This window comes from Lonchura striata, chromosome 4 (genome assembly GCF_050655825.1).
Source record: "Lonchura striata isolate lonStrDom1 chromosome 4, ASM5065582v1, whole genome shotgun sequence".
Lineage (NCBI taxonomy): Eukaryota > Metazoa > Chordata > Aves > Passeriformes > Estrildidae > Lonchura > Lonchura striata.
Window position 1 is genome coordinate 37,355,692 of NC_140706.1, and position 20,509 is coordinate 37,376,200.

Below are 20,509 nucleotides of genomic sequence, written 5' to 3' on the forward strand. Positions count from 1 at the left end.
CCTGCCGGAGCCGGCAGCGGCGGGAGCGCACGGCGCGGCACGGCACGGGCGCGGCACGGCACGGGCACGGCGCGGCGCGGCACGGCGCGGCACTGCGGCAGCGCCGCGCTCCGCCCGCCCCGGCCGCGGGCCCGGCCCCGGCATGGTGCTGCGCGGGGTGCGCTGAGGGGCGCGGCGGCGGCGGCGCTGCCGCGGGGCGGCGGCAGCAGCGGCGGCAGCGCAGCGGCTGCGGCGGCGAGCGAGCAGGAGCGGCGGGCGCGCAGGTGAGCGGCGCGGGGGCGCGGGCCGCGGTTCCCCGGCGGGCGGGCGGCGGTCCCGGGGAGGCGCTGCCCGCCGCCGCCCCCATCGCCTGCGCCGCCGGCACCTGCCGCGGCCGCCGGTGTCCTGCGAGCTGGCCGCGGTGCCGCCGTGGCTGCCGAGCTCCGCGGCGAGCCCCGGGCGCGCTGTCCCGCCGGCGGCCCCGAGGCAGCCTGGAGGGCCGGAGCAGGGTCCGGTGGCCGTGCCGGGAAAAGCTGCAGCTCGGCCAGGAGGGCACGGCGCTTCTCCCGGGGCGGCTGTCGCTCGCGGCCAGACGGCGTGGAGCGCAGGATCTCCCCGCGCGATGGAGCGCAGTAATGCTGTGTTCAGCATGAAAGTTCAGGAGATTATTCTAAATCAGCACCGAGTCTTGAAGAAAAGTGGGTTTCGTTAGGCAGAAAAAAAAAGCTAATGAGCCCAAGGCTTTACTGGAGCCTTCCAGCTCCTGCACGCAGGATGCTCGCTCACGTCCCGCCCTGAGAAGGGGAATGGGAGGTGACACCTCAGTGCAGAGACCTTCGCTGGATCTGACTTAAAAGAGAGGTGACGATGTGCCGCTTTACATTTAAAATAAAGGATTCTTCCTGATGTTTTTCTTTAATTACCCATTTACTTCACAGGCTAGCCTCGTAAGATAACACTCAGTTTCATAAGTGAACTGAGGGAACTAGAATCTAACATTTCAGAGTGGTCCTGAAATAATCTTTCAAATCCTGTTTCTTAACAGGGCCAATTCCAGCATTATCAGACAAGGGAGCTTAAGAGAACACAGAGCGCTACTGAGTAGGCACTTTTCTAGTGCATTTGTCTGGAGAGTCTTCTAAGAGACTACACTTCCTAACAGCTCTCTTTCATTTGTTAGATTGAAGCATCTCAAATGGAGCTACTCAAATGGTTACTCTGATTACCCCGCTTGAGGAAATAAAAGTATCAACTGTGGCAAAATCCTAAATGCGCCCTCATTTGGTACATGTTTGTCTGAAGGACTGTAAAATTATTTCAAAAGGAGGAACACAAAGGATGTGAAATGTAGCATTTTCCTTCTGTAGAGACATTATATTGCGAAAGAGTTCCTCTTTTCACTGCAGTAGGACAAACTACAACAGATCTTTTTTCAGTGGAGATGGTGTTTTGCATGGCAGAAATCCTTTGTCTGGCTTAGCATGTATAGTAGCAACAGCACCATTGGTATACTTGTGGTTGCTGTAGTAGAAATCCTTTTTTATTAGAAATCTGTCTTATTCAGATTGCAGCATATCAACATCAGTTGATGCTGGGTGCAGCTTATACAGCTGGAGTGCACATTGTACACCCATTTTTTTTTCTGAAGAATTTGGAGTTTTCAGAGGCCTGGACAAACAGCACAACAACAACAAAATATATATTTTGTGTCCACTGCGTATTTTCTGTCCTGAAGATTCATAAAGCTTATAGATAAAATCAGTTACTCTTAAAACATCTAACACACGGTGGGAGTGTGGGAGTGAATTCAGAAGTGATCTATTTTGTACAGCTCCAGTTGCCTTCCTGCCCCATCCCATCCCCGTTGCCTCCCTGCAGTTAGACAGGTCCTGCATGAATTTGGAGGAGGATGGAGTTGGCACAGAACCTGGCTAAAGCACATTCATTGCTTTAACCAGGGGAACAAAACCCAAACCCAGCCAACAGAGGGTCACATTTGTAACACAATGACAGGGGGGCTTCTGGGGAATGATTTAAAATGGAAAAAAACTCAGTCTCCATTTCAGTTTTTGTCTACAGAATTTGGAATGTGGGACTGGCATTTCTTGTATAGCTTAAGCTTCTTGCCCAGTGTAAGGCAGCAGTGAGATGTGGATGCAATTTGCAACAGGGAGAGTGAGCTTAACAGCAGCTAAAACAACCTGTACCAAGCTCTGCTAGCAAGTTATTGTTTCTTAGCAAATTGCACCTTTACTAGAAGTCTTTGCAGGCACAAATGCCTATGATCCCACTTTGAGATGCCCTGAATTGTGATAATATGTCACCAGAAGACTGACATAAGACCAAGGTCTTAGATATTTCCTGGAATTTTTCATTCCTGCAATTCTGAGCTGACATCCATTTATACAGACTTGTAGGCTTTTGCAAATATCTTTCTGTATCCTTAATTTTGTTATTTAGTTTTCACAATTGGCATTTGACAGTGGCATTTTCTGCCCATATACAGACCCGCCTTAGAAAAATAATTTCCAAGACAATGGAGAGGTTACCACTTTTTGCTAGTTACTGTGATTAAAATCATCCACAACAGCATTTTGGAGCATTTATCAGAGATAAAAACCTCTATACAGATGTGTATAAATAACTTTATTTTGGAAAAGGGCCACTGTATGTGAAAGAATTTCTTATTGCATTAAAAATAACCTACCTAGCCCAGACTTAATATTTAATTGACATGTGTCTGCCACACTGAGAGTTTTATTCCAAGAAAAGATATTTGCTGATATTTTTAAGTCATACAGGGGTCAGGGCAGTGCAGCTGCGTGTGCGTGTGTGTGTGTGTGTGTGTGTGTGGTTCCCAATCCTATGTGTGTGGCTGTGTGGTACACGCACAGTACTGGATGCTGAGAAAGTTATGTGCCTTTAATATTACACTTTTCAATGTGGCATAGACATAACCGGCACACAAGTCTAAAATTATGGAAGTTCTTTAGCAAGCTCTTGAGGGCCTTCAGCTAAATTATTGCATACACATGGCAATATACATGCTTGGAGAGGGCTGAATTGATCACGTTTGGGTACAAGCAAGGCTTAAGCTGCTGTGTAGTGCAGGGCAAACGTGTTTGAATCCATCTTCTGTCCCCTTTGTTACTTGTGGAGGAAGGAAGCACAGACACCTTTAACCTGAAATAATCACTTTCAATTGCAATCAGTCATGAGCACTTAGATTCCTTTAAATTCCCTCTCTGACAAGGTTAATCCTGTCCTAATCATGGCATCTATGTGAAACCTCTTTGCCCTGTATCCCAGCAACCAATAACTTGAAAGCCAGTCATTAAAAATTATATCCATCTTACAGTTCTATAAGGATAGGGAAGAATAGTCATACTCAAATCTATTTTCTCCTTTTTTCTTTTATGTTCCAAATAATATGTTTTTTGTTAAGATAGCATAATATAAGCTATATCAGTGTACTGAAAACATTCAGTTGATCAAAATTCAGAGTTTAGATAACTTTTTTAGCCTGCAAGGTCCTTCATATCTTTGTTAATGCAAAACTTAGTTTTAATTTTGTGTTATATTTAAATGTCCTATATCTGGAATTTTCCTTCTTCCTTTGGACAAAGAAAACCACTAGACATACTTAAGGGATGGTTAGCTTTGTCAAGCAGAGCGCAAAGGAGCAAGTGGAAGGAAGTGAGCTGGGCCACATTCTGCATTGCTATGTTCTAAGCAGAGTCTCATAAGCCTTGCCAAGATCATATGATATCTGTTGCATTGCTGACTTTGGTTATTTAAACTATTGGCAGAATAATGCTTACAGAGTACTGGAATAAATAAAAGATACAAGGTGCATCCAGAAAATGAAAGGTATGTAGAACTTGGTGAGGCCAGGCAGAGCTCAGATGTACATGGAAGTGTGGGAGGGATTCTCTGTGTGTCTTCATTGTTTCTCCTTTCTCAATAGAGGGAACTCTTAAGCATTGATGCATCTGCATTTACTACAACAGCAAACCAGCAGCAATGCTGAAAGTTTGCAAGGAGTTAAACAAGGGACTCTTAAAGCCATACAGTGTTTCTGGAATAAGAGCTTTGTGTATAAAACTATATTGAATGGTACGGCCTCCATATAAATACACAGAGTAAATCTAGATAACCTATATAAACAAAGTTTTTATTTCTAAGAATAAAATTCCTCAAAGCATTTACACCTGATCAAACATAAGCTGGGCCTTGAAAAATTTGCCTTATGATCTGGGTAATGTACAACTCAGTAGGACATTTTCATGACAGTACCTGCCTTGATGAAAAACAGCAAGCTTCTCCACTAAATATAGAGCTTTTCTTTTGCTGCAGTCATTAAAATACCACATAGAAAGAAAACTCAGATTTCTCAGTCCTTATAAGAGTGCATAACTGAATTACAACTTTTTAATGAGAAGTTAAGCATCAAAGTTGCATGAGTGCTTTTGTTGCTTCAGTGTATTTTGCGAAAAGCTGATTTGATACAGCAGAGATACTACAGTTACAGGAGCTGTGGCATCAAGAGGGGATTTTCCAGAGGTTTTACATTCTTGAGGTACTTTTAAATAACCTCTCCAATAATTGCCCACTGAGTCTTCATTCTTTTTTAGATTAATAGATCTTGAGTATTCATTGATATCAGGAGAGTACACATCAGACCATTCAAAGAAATGGTTAAATCAATGGGTCCATTCAAATATTTAAAGTGAATGTAGGATGCCATGTGCTTGCTAGTTTTGCAATATAGATACATGAAGTAGATAAAGAGAAGCAGAGAAGAAATCTACAATAAAAAAATTCTAAAACATTTACACATAGATAAAGGCAACATGAAAACTCTTCCATTGTACAGCTGCTGAATAAGAAGGCATGTGCTTCTTTCCCTAAATGAAAAGTCTGGATATAATATTAATTTTCAATTACACTTTATTGCTTGCTTCAGTATCTTATTACACTATGGAACCCTGAAACTAAGACAATTTTATCTTTATGATGCTTCTTTCTTTTGTCACCCCCTACAGTGCTGTGTGTGTTCAGACCAAAATAATTTTAGAAGACAAAACTTGAAAACCTGATAATGACTAAGTTTTGATCAGGTACTGCCATTAATGGTAGAATAAGCTACAGCCCTTGATTTTTCCTTTTTTTCTTTTTTTTTTTTTCTTATTTATAAATTGTCACCTTACAAAACAGATTGAAAAATGTTTGCCTGTAAGAACATACCAATGCCTGCAAAACATACAATTAATTTATAGGCTTCTTTGTTATAAATTTTTTAAGACAGAAGCACTAGGAAAGGTCTCCAGATTGCCATACTGACAGCCCTTCCTGTTCACTGCCCAGGGTAATACACTCGGAGGGTAATGCATATACAGAAGTTAAGTCCACACATTCCTCATAGGCTGTCATAATCTATGAATTTGTACTTGGAAATTATATACAGTCTCTCTTGAATCTTCATAGATTCCCAGCCCTTATTTTATCCTGTGTCAAGAAAAACAACCACCTTGAGGGAGATGATTCTCCCCCTCTCCTCTATCCTTGTCAGACCCCACCTGGAGTACTGTATCCAGGTCTGGGATCCTCAGCACAAGATGTGGACAGGGTGAAGCAAGTCCAGCAGAGGGTAACGAAGATGCTCAGAGTTCCCTTGACTGGAAATAAGTCTTCTCTATATGATAAAGAGGAGGTATACTGTTCTTATCACATAAATACAATGCAGAAAGCCAAATGCTTTTTTTTTAGGCTGTAATCAACACTCTTAGCCTGACTTATAATTCTAAAATGCTGCTACTCAAAAAATTATGGAAGAGCTCATGAAGACAATTTCCCAGCATCCCATACAGCAATTTTTAAGATTAGACATATTTTTCCCATTGTCTTCCCCAAGGCAATTCTTGTATTTGTGTTTCTGGAGTATTCAAGTTTCTTTAGGCTGGAGGGGGCACCTCTGGGGGCCATCTGATTCAACAGCCTTTTCAAAGTAGGGCCAGTGTATAGCAGCTCAGTCAAGTTTTGAACTTCTCAAAGGATGTGAATTCCATAGCCCATCTGGGCAACTTATTGCAGGGCTTGACTGACATCCTGCTTAAATGTTTTTTTTCATATTCATAATTTCTGTTGTTGCAGCATGTGTCCTGTGTCTCATGTCCTTTCACAGCACATCTCTCAGAGGAGCCCATGTCTGTCTTCTCTATACCCTCCCATCAGGTAGCTGAAGGCAGCAAGTCTGGCACCAGGTGACTGAGCAGACATAGCCAGGGCTCAGCCTTGTTGAGAGATTTCATAAAGTTCCCAGGCAGCTGAAGGCAGCTGAAGAGACTAAATAAGCTGACAGCTGGGGGCTGCTGCCCAGCTGAGAAGCCCCAGTCTAGATGTGCAGAAGGAAGCTCTTCATTTTACAGATGCCACCAGCAGGTCACCTATTCAACATAACCAGGGAAACAGAAAGCCATGAAATTATAAAGGACTGAAATCCCCCACTCCAGGAGAATGAAGGGCAGCTCTTCTGGAACCAAGCATTAATATTTTATCAAATGACAAATGAGTAGAAAAATAAGTCAGAAATGTTCTGCTAGTTGTAAATGAGTGACATTTCTTTTCATCTGCATGTCTGGATCCTAATAATTAGACCTTTTCAGTAGGTGGTTCTCAATCATAAGCCTATGAACTGGCAGTGAGCTTCTCACCTGTGTGGCATAAGTTCCTTCATTTGCATTCCTGTTTCACTAACCCTGTTAACTTTTTCTTTTGCCCATTCTTAAAAGACATTGCCTATGGAAACTAGGAAAAATAGCAAGTAGTTTTTTATAATAAAAAACCAGCCTTAATTTTGTTTTGTAGCTTCAGCCTTTATACTTCATTTAGACAAGGGAGAACTAGAATTAAAATAATTTAATTTTCTTGGTCACTTACAAGCCAGGGAAGATAAGGTTAGGATGTTAAAGCTATAGGAGCACAATTTATGCATTATGCAGTAAGCTGGCTTCTTGTGCTTCACTTATGAATTGAATAACCTCACAGTTAATAGGATTACACATTATTCCAAGAACAAGAACAAGCCAGTCTTACAGACGTGAACAAGCCAGGAAAAGGTATGCATCACTGCCCTCTTTTGCTATTCTTTTGTGCTGTCATCATGTTCTACACAAATGCAGCACTTACAACCATGACCCCGCACCCATAGTCATTTTTTTTGGTGGCAGTAGTATGGGAAGCAAAGACATCTATGGCATGAAAAAATAAATGGTCAGTCAGAACATGTCTCTGATTAATGTTCCTAGATGTGTCTGTCAGTCCTAGATGTGTCTTCTGTTTAGACTGGTACCTGATCTTGGACATGGAAGTTGTAACTGCAGCTTTTGTCCGCTTTTTCACATTAATTAGGAGTAAAACTATCATGCTGCAGCTCTGCTTTTTCTGAAGCATGTTCCAGGGGACTTCTATGGATAGGAATACATAGAGAGCATGCTAGAGCTGGCTGGCATGTAACTTAAAAGAAAAGCGTGTCACGTGGCTCAAGTATTTTCATGGGGCTCAAGTCTTTCTTTGGAAGTTAATCTCACAAGCAGTAAATCTGTTACTTTAATATTTTCAATTTACACCATTTGAGTTGGGAATTGAAAAACAGAACTATTTAATCTGTGGACCAATGGCAAGCATTGTTGAGTGGCAAATGTTGCTCCAGATACAATACAGCAGGAAAGTTTCCTGTATACATGTTCTAGGTGCTGGAGGAGAGTTTGGGGATTCCTTTCTTTCTGTCTTTGGAGACAAGCCTGAATAGCTCAGAATAGTCAGGGATGTTCTTTTGCCATTTCATGCACCACAAATTTAAAAGTAAAAAAAAAAGAATAAAAGTATATGTAACCGCATTAATTATATTATACAGAGTTGTTTTTTTTTAAAGTATTTTAGTGGTAGCTCATAAGCTTTGCTGATTACATTCTTTCCATGACCAGAAATTAGCTCTTTGTTTATAGTGACCTTTTCATGGCAAAAATGCTCCAAGACTCAATCTGTTCCTACAAAGCGAGTCTCAGGATTGCAGATGTCCTCCTTCTTTAGAGTACTGTTACTCAGTCTCAAGGAGTTATTACAGGAATCTTTGTTTTAGTCTAGTCAATCCAGCTTTCTCTGATTTAGGTCAGATTAAAAGGTTACAGTTTTGACTGCTTTTCATCAGGTTTATCATGGGTCACAGCTAATTGCTGCCTCTTGTGGCCGAGATCCTGGTGACACTACTCACTTCTCCAATACTCTGGATTCTTATGCTGCTTTGCCAGATATCACTAGCAGTCCTATTTTGGTCTCAGTCTTCTCTCCATTTAGTTGTAGTTAAACCATAACTCATTACATCACTTACATTTAGCAAAGCAGCTGTGACTCCCAGATATGTGGTCCCTCATATACTCAGGCTGCTCTTGCTCCTATGGCAAAGCAGGACAGGAACTCTCAGCAAAATTTGCTTTGCATCAGCGTCTGGTGTGAGCACATTTTCTACCCTTTCAGTTCCCTTTCTGCTTCTTCCTGCTTTCCTAATCTGACTCTAGCATTTTTGGTCACACCCAGCAGGTATGCAGAGGGTCCTGGACATTCAGGTCCTGGCATGGCCACCCTGTAACTTTGTTGTGTCAGTTGGGACTAAGAAAACTTCTTTGCTTTCTTCCATCTCTTTTTGTTTCCTGATAACATTGGAGAGGATGCTTCCTAGTTGCCCTGGGAGCATTTGTCTAAACTTGTATCTTAAAACACCATTCTTCAGAGAGGTCTCTTCCTGTCTCCTCAAACATACTCAAGCACTTCTCTGGATGGCATATGAAAGCAGCAACCTTAATTTCCAAACATTCTGCTTTAAACCTACTACCTGATTATTCCTCATATTAGCCACCAAACTGTAGTTATTTCAAATAGAAATGTATCTGCAATACATTCTAATATTCTACATTCAACGAGAGAGTATATTCCCAGGAGTAAGAAGAAGGAGTAGGTAAGAACCTTACACAGTAGGCATAAATTATTCATCTCTTGTTTCCTAAGATTTACTGCAGCTATTTATGGTTCAATTCTGGGCCAGAATGAAGGAGTCAAACAATCAGACAAACAGTTGACCCTTTGGCCTTATTGTGGACCAGTCATACTTGCTATCACACTACACAAAGGTACTGTTTCTGCTTCCATATGCTCTGTGTTCAAAACAAGTAAACACACAGAATAGGCAACGCCTTACTGCCCTCACACCTTCCAAACCACATCCCTGTGCTGTGCGGAATCAGTGGGCCATCAGCTACCTTGATCAGCTTCCTACTACACTGTTGGTCTCTTCCTTGCAGGTTTTCTGTACAGCTACTGTGGAGATGCTATTTCATTTCCACCTGGAATGCAAATTGCTCTCAGCAATAAACACCTTTTTTTGATTGCTACTGATTTTTCTGCTGTAAAAATATATTATAGACCCAAATACAGTATAAGAAACCCCAGACAGCAATCGGAACACACAGCTCAATCAGTTTGTATTGTTATCTTTTGCCCTTCCCATTGTCTTAATCCAGCCAGTCTCTGTTCCTGCTCCTTTGACAGGAAGTGTGATTTTGGGTTTTCTGTATGGCGCAATGCAGATCCATGACACTGTACAGAAACATTTTATAGACTGAATATGTGTAATCATGAAGAATATCAGTCTTCAAGGCTAATGGAGTTGTAGAAATGAGATGTAAATGGTTACTGAAGTGAATAGGCAGAACTGAAGTTTTTTCCCAAACTGCTGACTCAGAGTGTACCTTCAAAAGCACAGACTCTACATGCTTTGCATAATTGGAAGTAGATTTCTGAAGTCATTGTTTACATAGCTTTATATGACAAATGAGATTTGCATATCAATTTAAAGTTAAAAATTTTTCTGTCTCTTCAAGAAAAATACTTCCACATTTAGTAATTATAAAAGCAGAGAAAAAACAAGGGTAGGCTTGAAGCTGGGACAGACCTCTACAGCAGTTTATTGAAAAGAACATAGGTTTTCATTTCTAGTAATGATTCATCCTGTAAAATGGAAGAATTCATTTGCTTTTTCAATAACACCTGTATGTATTTGTGTGAAAGCAAGTTCATTGCTTTACAAAGAGAGGATGCGCAACAAAATTACCTAAATCAAGTATTACTGGTGAAAGATGGTAATGTTGCTTTCTTTCCTTTTTGAATACAAAAGAAAATAAGGATGGGGATTTTTCATTGGTTTCTTTTTATTTTAGTATTTCATTTATATACAGAACTGATCTAGGAAACTGATCTTGTCAGCAGTTACTATGTGTGCTAAGGCAAATGAGTTACCATGAGTCAAATGTATATTTAAGAAAATATAAACTTTTTTGAAATGGAATTTTTCATTTGGGAAAGTTCATTAGATAGTTTCCTATATTCAGATTCCAGATAGATTCCTCTATCTAATAAATTTCACTAAGTTTCAGTTATTTACCTTACAAACACGTGAGTAAAACCAGTATAATTGGTTACTCTGATTTTAACATGATTTGTGGCCTTTAGACTCTTAAGTGAAATTTTCCATGGTGCTCATTTTGAGGCCAACACTGTGCCTTCAGTCAGTACTGAATGCCAATTGTGTTCACTGGGAGCATAATGAGGCCAATAGAGAGCACTTTTGTAACCACCCTCCCGCCTCTGTCCAGAAACTGGAATCACTGCTTCGGAAAGGCCTCATTGTGGGTGATTAGTTGAGGGAAAATACTGAGGGAGAATGTGCAAAAAGTACACAGGCAAAATGCTTAATGCTCCATAAGGAACAGAAAAGCCCTAACTTCATTTGTATCTCAAAGGAACATTAACCATAATTATGTTACTAGCAAGTACTCTTCTTTATGAATTTTCTCTAAAAATAACAACTCTGAAATTACTTTATCAAGCATGAAATACTCTATTTTAAGAATAATCTTCCATGCTATATCTATATTTTATCTCAGACAGCAGTAGCTTAAGAAAAGTGAATGGTCTGAGATGTTTTGCTGTATGTGCTGTTGTGTTTGGGGAAAAAAATGTGTATATCAAAGATTGCAGCATTAGAGCCAAATACCCTTCCTTGAATTGTTCTTTCTTATACTATGTTTCCTAGGTCATCTAAGACCATGCATGTGATAGAGTTGCAGCACCAAACTGGTAGTGACGGCTTTTAATGTGCTGTACCTTCATTTTTCCTGTTGGTTTTGTAAATGGTTAAAAAAAAAAAAAAAAAAGGAAAAAATCTGTTGAACTTTTGACATAAAACTGTAGCTGCTACTGTAGCTAAACTGCTGCTAAGTGTCTAGGTGATAAAAGCTTTCTCCTACGCCTGTCACTCTGAACACCATTGTCAGGAAAATGTATGCATCTTTTTCCAGTAAGGATAAGGACTGTGATAACATTAGCATTTAGACAAGACACTGCGCTGATGATTGTGAAATGCATTAATGGATGTGTCACTATTTTAAAAGAGCATATCTAATGGACTGTTTATATATGCCATCTCACTGTACTTATTTATTTTATAGGATATTTTAAGCATAAAATTGCACAGATCAAAGTAGAACTCTCCTGTGACCTGCTCACCTCAAGGACTCAACAGAATTAGTTCCCAGCCAGTCGTGTACACCACTGAAGGAAAATGGACATACTGAACAGCCGCCACCTTTTGTACTTTCTGCCTACCACACGCCTTGTCATCTTACTAGCAGCTTTGACCACTGCTGAGGATGTGAGTAACAGCACTTTCAACCACACTGACACACACACGGGGTCTGCGCCTGTGGTCATCTCCCACATCGACCACATCATAGTCAAGGAGGGCAGTAGTGCCTTGATTGACTGCAATGTCCAAGGGAGCCCCAGCCCACGTTACAGATGGTACAATTCCAATGGCCGCCTGCTCCAAGAGGAGGAGAGTAAAGGTAGGATCTTAGTACTAGCACTGATTTAGCCTGTCGAGAGACACTTCTGATTTCAGCAAGTTGACAAATAACCTGAATTTAATGGCCTGGCTGTGGTATTTTCCTGTGTGAAAATAAATGAAAGCTTGGTGGCAGTTATAAATTTTTTATGCACACCCTAGAAGAAAACAGTAATGTTTTATGTGTTATTTATAGCAACACATAGCAAGAAGCTGAAGAAATTAACAGAAGGTATAGACAGGCCTCTTGTCATTTGAAAACTTTTGGATTTGTTCTGTTTCTCATTCTGTCCTCCTTTGTTCTTCTCTGGCACCAAAAAAAGATTAAAAAGCTGTTTCCCAACTCAAAGGAGGATTCTTATGACATATGAAAGTTTGTTGGCATGAACTCAACGCAGCTAACTCCCTAGTATGCCTTCTGTCTTTATGTGCAGTACCATGGTAGTGTGAGAAAAAGGAGATGCCCCAAACAACCAACTGCAAAATCTATGTAGGGGAGCAGTGAGAAGGACAGGCCAAATTTGAGCCTTCCTGGCTTTAGTTAAGACTCTTCAGTGGCATTTGCCAGAGACCATAATTACACATGAGCTTATTTTCTTTAAATGGAAAGTTTGGGTGATAATCCTAGTTATACTTCTAGGGAGTGTTTGAGGGGAGTGTGGATATATGAAAGGTGTTTTTCTCATGTAATCCTTCCATAGTGACTGCTTTGTTCACAACATGATGAAATAAACTCTTTGTTGTAAGATAGTGTGCCTAACTAATGATTGACCTGACAGCGAACTCTGCTGTGACAGGAGTAACAACTGACCCAGCTTGATGTGAAAGAGCAGTATCTGTAAGAGCTTACTGTATAACTGATTATGTTTTACAGTACAGCATGTTATCATTTTCTGAGTTAAGCTAGAGAAAGGAACTACTTGAGCTACCAAGCAGACTTTTGAACATGATTTGTGTGGTTGTGGCAACATCCAGAGATTAGTGTGCTAGAATGTATTGCTAAGGGTCACTAATAGAAAATTTCCCCTTTAGTTAGGCAGCTAATTTAGGTCTTTGTGTTGTCAGCTGAGAGAGGTAGCTAAAACAAACATTTACGTAGATGAGCAAAAAACTTTGACCAAATCAGTAAAAAATGTAGATGTAGTATTAAGACAACATCACTTTAACTTAGACTTTCAATAGTTCAATATCTCCTTTAAGAGGCTGTCTCTCCATAAGAAATGTTTCCTAGCTTCAGGCCTTTCTTTGTGGTGCTAAGTATGGCATTGAACTGGTATCAAAATGCAGCAATGATACCTTTTCTAAGAATTGTTTTCTTATGTGGGTCAATATGTCTGTCAGGATCCACTGGCATGGACCCTGTCACTGAGTTCAATGCCATTATGTCATTTTTAACAGCTGGAGCCAGGATACATCACAAGGCATCTTGTTATTTCACAATTAATTGAAAACTACTTTGAAAAAAGGACCAGCATTCAAATTCAAAGAAATACTGAGCAGTGAATACTCTGTATTTTTTGTTATGCTGGAGGTGGAGGAAGAAGTGTCATCTGTTACAGATGATAATATTTCCTCTGTAAAGGAGTTTTCTTCTGAATTTGCCTAAATTTAGCTTATTGGGATGATTTTTTTTTATGTGAAGTCTGATTTAGACTGAGCTTTTATTTGTTCTGCAGTTTTTAATTTCAGGCAAAATTATTCAGCTGTTTTCAAGAATTATGCTAGGGTAAAAAAATGTGGTTTCATTTAAGTTAAAACTTCTAAGAGGATAAAAAGATGTAATTAAGAGCTGTCTGTACACATGAACTGAGGCAGGGATCTCGTGGGAATACTTTCTAGATAGGCTTCTACTGGAGATAATGTAAAACAATTTGGGTAAGCCATGTTTAACTAGAAAAACTTTGAGGAACTAAAAATCTTAATTCAGTACCAATGAATTAAGTGGCAAATACAGTAACTAGGTTAATCTTGAATCACTTTAGCAATGACAGGAGTTATGGCTTTTTAACATGTTGTTTCAAATGCAGTTTCATACCTTAACTGTTCTACTGTGCCAGGTTCAAAGAATATGAAGTGTTCATGTATATGAAATGTATATTTCCATGCAGCAGACAAGTCATCAATTATATTACATTGATAGAAATGTCTTTTAAAGGTAAAAGACGTTCTGTCGTGGTGTGTAGAGGTTCTTACCGACATTCCCTGTCATTGGTCTTCTCCTTTCCATCTATTTTACTCCTCCTATCCTACTTCACTCTCTTTAAAATTATACTTCAAAATCAATTTCTCAACACCTGAGAGGGTAGGCAATGTAGTATATGATGTCTGCAATGTTAGGGTTTTTAAAGTTTAACAGAATTATATGAGAAACACCAAACATAACACAATTGTAAGCAAATGCAATGTCAGGGAACAAAACAGGGAGAGTTTAAGTAGGTTTTTTTGCCTCACAATCCCATTGATCCTGTTCTTTGAGGAAGTGTGACCTGTGTTTGGGAGGTTCTCTGGAGTAATCCTATCTTTGTAGCTTAACTGACCACAAGACTGAGATAGATGGGATGCATATTAGCATTTTCTATGCGACCCTTTTAGGACATGCTCTGACTATCCAGAGTCAGAGAGATGTCAGGGATTTGACAGTATTAGTAACACTTCTAGGATCTCAGGCCTTTATGAAGGTAAATTCTTTGTCTTCTTGTGAACATTATTTCCTTCTTCCAAAACCTGAAGCCAGTTTGATAAAAGTTGATGTTTAAGACTATGCTGATCATGTCACAAAATACTTCTAAGTTACTCTGTTTCCTCTCCAACAGGAAAATGGTGGTTTCTTGACAATGGGCTACTAAATATTACCCGCGTATCATTTGAAGACAGAGGTAAATACACATGTGTTGCATCTAATACATATGGCAGTGTTAACAATACTGTGACACTGAGGGTTGTTTTTACCTCTGGAGATATGGGAATCTATTACATGATTGTCTGCCTTGTCGCTTTTACCATTGTTATGATACTGAACATTACTCGGTTATGTATGATGAGCAGTCATCTGAAGAAAACCGAGAAAGCAATCAATGAATTCTTCAGAACAGAAGGGGCAGAGAAACTTCAGAAGGCCTTTGAGATTGCAAAGCGTATCCCAATTATCACATCAGCCAAAACGCTCGAGCTTGCCAAAGTAACCCAGTTCAAAACCATGGAATTTGCTCGCTATATTGAAGAGCTTGCTCGGAGCGTACCTTTGCCACCTCTCATCATGAACTGCAGGACTATAATGGAAGAAATTATGGAGGTTGTCGGCCTAGAGGAGCAAGGACAGAATTTTGTACGGCAGGCAGCAGAAGGCCAGGAGACCACTGAAACAGATGAGCTTTATATGATCCCAAACGCTTTGACACGCAGTGAATCTCCCACAGCTGACTCAGACGCATCGTCACTGCATGAGCCACCTCAACAGATTGCAATAAAAGTGTCAGTTCACCCATTGTCCAAAAAGGACTGCATGGATGGTCAGTCACAGGAAAGCGTGCAGTTGGACACCAAGGAAGAAGACACTCCTCAAACACCAGCACTTCCTGCAGAGCCCCCTCCTGAGCCTTCTGCTGAACTCAGTTCTGATGACACAGCATTGGCAAATGACAAAAATACATGCATTATATATGAAAGCCATGTATGATAGTTACTCCTGAATCTATGCATAGCAGGAAAATCAGGTGGAGCTCTTTTAAAAATACATATTGTACTTGCCGCTAAGCCTTACCTGGAGACTATCATAGCAAAAGCATGTAAGTGGATTATTTGGCACTTTCTTCTCAGTTTGAGTTTAGTTTACCATGATGTATGGCAGACTAATTGCTATTACATTAATATTAATTGCTCTTTTTGATTAGGAGTATTTCCAGGAAACATTTACCTCAGCATTTTCTAGGATGGAGTCACCTGTAGTGGCTCCTGGAAGTCACTGGTAGTCTTTGTTGTAGGACACTTGAACTTACTAAACATAAAACTGGTTTCCATTTTCTTCCTTCACATTATTTTCATCTATTGCATTTTTGCAAATATTAACTTGTGAATTTGAAATATTGCCCAAGAGGCAGCACTCCAGTAGCCAAATAAAATCCTAATAGATCCCATTTACAAAGCCTGTTTGCTCAGCTGCATTGTGATTTAGAGGGCTATTAAAGAAAGTTAAAATGTTTCCATTTCATTTGAGACCACACTGCTTAGCCACATGGGAAATAGTTTCCCCTTCTTCATGGAATGAAGATGCCAACAATTGTTTGTTTGCATGAAGAAACAGCTTTGAGGTGCATATTACATATGGGAAAGCCATGAGAAAGTTGCAGTTCAACAGCTCTGCAGGAATTTTTTGCATACATTTGAGCATTTTCTATGTTTCCAGAAGTTTATATGGCAAACAGCTGCAAATATGCAGGATGTCTTGTTTTGAAGTAATTTGGAAGCAGTAACTTGTACCACCTTACCAGAAGATATGCAGGTTACATAACAGTCCTGCAAATGTCAGTAATCTGTTGATAACAAGGCTGAAATAGCAAAATTCCCTTTTATTTGGCTTCTTAATTTTGATATTCTGAAAACCAATCCTAAATTCATATATAAGCATCAGTTTGAGAGTGTTGTATCCAAAATGAAAAAAATATAATCAAGTGTCCTATAAAATTACAAAGACAGTCATGCAAACTGTTAAAAATTATATAATTGCATTGAGATTTTGGGAACCTCCTACATGTAGGATGTTCACTGCTCAAGTACATGTGACTCTACCCCAGTAAAGCTTTAATGATCGTAGCAATTGTGGCATTAAAAAGGATCAACATCTCTGCCAGGAAATGCCAGGAGTAGAAGGGAAGTAATAATTTCTCTTGCAGATAGACAATAAAAAGTACCTTCTCTGCAGTGAGTCTGGAAAGAAAGCACTTACAAGGAGTTTGTGTAGGGTTAATAGCATATTACTTAATTACCTGACACATTTAGTTTGGAACCAATGAACAAACTATCACCCTATAGTGTTTAAGAAGGATTGTAGTATAAATATAGACACTTAAATCTGGAATCAAGTATACTGTAGAAAAAGAAGTCTCTTAGGTCTATGGGGAGATGATCCATGGATGCTTTCTGGACATTTTCACAAAGCAGCCACATCTCCATAAGGTGTCTGTTGGAGGCAATCAGTTATATTAACTGCACAGGTAATCAAGACCAGACATAGTCAATGTTGCAGGTACATAAAAGAACTCTTGATAATGAACTGAGGTCTTGTGTCAACTTTCTCATGTTAAAGTGCAGAGCCTCACCAGCAGTGAAATACAGTAATACGCCATGGCTTACATAGGTGATGTAGAGATGGCTCCATATGTATCTTTCTGTGGTTATAAAAAAAAAATGTATATGTTTAATAATGGTCTTCAGATTTTACAACCAATTTGTGAGAAATGGCAGCATTCAGGTGTCTCATATTTTTTTGTGCTCACCACAGTGGCAGGTTTCTACACAAAATGCATTTGCACATGCCCAAAAGGAAACACGCAAGGGCAAAGTCCATTAAGAATGTGACCGGAAATATTTGAGTTCCAGCAAAGCAATACAAATGTAAGACAGAAGTTAGTTTAAAAGAATACCTTAAAGAGCCTCACTTCTGACCAGTGTGATTGACAGTAGTATGATGTAAACTGTTAACTTCTTGTCTTAATCCAAAGGACATTTCTGTTGTGTTCACATCAGTTTTTCAAGTTACTTTATTTGCTTCTTATATGAAAAAGGACAAGGGCAGAAACAAAAGCAAGAACTTGCACTAAAATCCTTTAATTCACCTTAACCTCCTGAGAAGAGGTACATTAATGTTTCTGCCTGTCCAGCATTTACAAACAATGCCCATGCATTCTAAAGTTACCTACCTGGTGCCCAACTAAGATTGCACAGATAAGCAAGGATATTCTCCTTGAAAGCATAAAATGAACTTTTAAATTACACTTTATATTTTTTTAAAAGTTATAAAAATATTTATTACAGTATTTTAATTTTAATCTTTTTAAACTATGAAGTTTTTACAGTAGAGATCAGACCCTTTCATGTATGTCTATAGTGTTCTGACCCTGACTGCTTCATTCAGGCTGTCCTCCAGCCTCTTTATTATTTATTTATTGAGAAACATTTGAGAGCAAACAATCCCCATGGATTTCTTCAGTATCGCTGTGTAAACTTCCTTGAAGATACAAATGATGTTTTTCCCTAGAGGTTGCCCACAAAGGGCATGTTTGAAGTACACACAAACGCACATTGCAAACCACATGCAAGCAACTGGTACTTGGATTAGATACATGCAGTACCTGGAGTGCTGGATTCCTGCTGTTGCAAGGTCAGAGGGAACCCTGAATTTTCTAGACCTGGAGTCCTTCAGAGATGAGAGCTCACATGTAGGACTGCTCCATCCAGTCTGGACATCTAGCTTTGTGTTATTATCAGAATAAAAACTAAACAGCAATGTAGCTGAAGAAAATACAGATTTTATACAGAACCAATGGTTCTGGTTTATGTGGGTTTTTGGTGGTTTTGTGTCTGCTGCTCAGTGTCTTATGCACCCATTATATGACACTTCTAAGCCTAAAGCTTTTTATACACTTTCAGGAACTTCCTTTGTGGAAGACAAATGGGAAACAAGACCCAAACCTGTCTCCTGTTCCAAACTTTCTGGCTGTATTATTATAAAGTATGCAATTGTGTCTTGCAGTATTTCTTAGCAAATGGCTATTTTATGGTCTGAAAACACAATTAACAAACATAAAATTAATAATGGCTCTAAGAAAATATTAATGTTTGCATTGTTACATATTTCCATGCACCTTAAGCACTTCAGGGACATTAATCTGTTCCCATCATTGGACTATGCACACTTTTTGTTACAATTTACTATTTATTGTACCACCAAACACTAATGGTTCTTAAAACACTCAGAATCTGGAAAATCCAGTCCAACTGAAATTGCATTCTAAAAGCAAAGGATCACCAAGCCAGGCTTAATAAGGAAAAGAGATTTGCACAATTATATTTACACCATTTTCAAACAATTTTGCCAAACTTCATGACAGATGACTAGATTTCTGCAGCAGAAGAAATCAGTGTTGGATTTGAATTTCACACTTACTATTCTTTTTCCGATAAATGTAAGACCATACTAATCAGACCATTTAAACACAGTATTCAGTACCTTTTTTCTCAACATTTTCTTTCTGAGCAGCATTTGTTTCCTGCTGATCCTTTTTTTGTTATCTGGTTTGAGCATGTTTGTGATGAAACCTACCCTTCTGGGGTTTTTTTTGTCTGTCATATAAAAAATTTAAAAGAACCCATAGACCAGCATTTTGTGCAGGTTTGTTGGTACTTGGTAAGGCACAGAAGTACACTTCTGCGCTTAAAAATTACTGTATAATCATAAGACTTGCGAAATGGCATATACAGGCAGATGTTGATTTTTTTTAAATCAGTGCCTGTTTTATTCTAATGTAGATAACTATGTCAGTTCCTTGATTTGCAGTTACCTTTTGACAAAAGTACTGTAACATATAACCAGGGCTTTTTGACTTTCAGTTTGGTCAGATTAACTAATTCTAGAAAGTGTTAACAGTGTCAGATTTTCAAAGTTCTCATGGGATATCTTGGAAGCATGCTATTTTAAGAGTTGGCCTCTTAAGTATGCCATATTTAGTGGGACAACTGAAAGTTTCTTAGATGCAATGGAAATGCTTGCACTAAAGTCTTGTAAGTTATATTTCATTTATTATGAAATCCTTTTTGATTTTACAAGAAATGTAAGACAAATATGAATGTGTTCTTTTGAGAAGCAGTTGGTGTATTTTGATTTAAATAACTGTTATGATTTTATAACTCACGGCTGTAAACCACAAAAAGAAAAGTTCATGCTGAAATGGCAAAATGAAATGTGATGTAGCTTGTACATTGATCATTGTTTCAATAAAGAATTTGCACAGAGTATTCTGAGTTTGTACACATTCAACAAGATGTTTACACTGCCACATCATCACTTTCCCACAGAAATGGATACTTGATAGCCTACATCCTGCACTCATTTTTGGAATAACCAGCTCAAACCTTTTCTATGTCTATTTTTTTCTCTCCCTGTCCTCAGCAGCTCTGCTGTGCCACTTCTCAAATAGGAACAGAGTGAAGTTAGTTGTCAGGGCAAGTGTTTCTGCACTCAGGCACCTCTGCTCCAAACTGACCTTTTATAAGTTCCCAAATGGATTTTTTACCCCCAGCTGTACCAAGCTCTAATGCTGTGTGCTATATTTAGCTCTCTGGCTCCCAAGCCCAAACTGAGTCATTTTACTCTTCCAGTAAAGGCTGACTTGTGAGTCTGTGGTATGATATGTAAGTCTGTAAATTGAGCAAAGACAGTAATGTTACCTATTTCTTATTCAAAATCATTATGTGTTGCAACAAATTATAAATGTGGTAGACTTAGGACACTCAAATTATGGTATGAGAAGCTATTTCATACCACAAGACAAGGCAAAAATGACAAAAGAAAATTCAGCC

At 39.3% G+C, this 20,509-nt stretch overlaps 1 protein-coding gene and 1 long non-coding RNA gene across 4 annotated transcripts in view; one reads left to right on the plus strand and one right to left on the minus strand.

The window, feature by feature from the left end:
- The window catches only part of MFAP3L (microfibril associated protein 3 like), a 35,183-nt gene extending 15,238 nt beyond the window's left edge, over positions 1-19,945 (plus strand). The window contains exons 1-3 of one of the 3 annotated variants that reach the window (XM_021553625.3): positions 107-263; positions 11,541-11,936; positions 14,749-19,945. In XM_021553625.3, the coding sequence (XP_021409300.1) occupies positions 11,654-11,936; positions 14,749-15,611 (1,146 nt within the window). In that variant the 5' untranslated portion in view covers positions 107-263; positions 11,541-11,653 and the 3' untranslated portion in view covers positions 15,612-19,945. Of the gene's footprint in view, positions 1-106; positions 264-459; positions 841-11,540; positions 11,937-14,748 lie in introns of those variants that run through there. The other 2 variants (XM_021553708.3, XM_021553788.4) reach the window with 2 other exon arrangements.
- LOC146767593 (uncharacterized) lies at positions 5,123-11,546 on the minus strand. Its single transcript, XR_014954785.1, has 2 exons — positions 8,369-11,546; positions 5,123-6,425 (listed from the first exon to the last, which is right to left on the minus strand). It is a non-coding gene; the product is annotated as an uncharacterized LOC146767593 (long non-coding RNA).
- Positions 19,946-20,509: the final 564 nt, after the last annotated feature.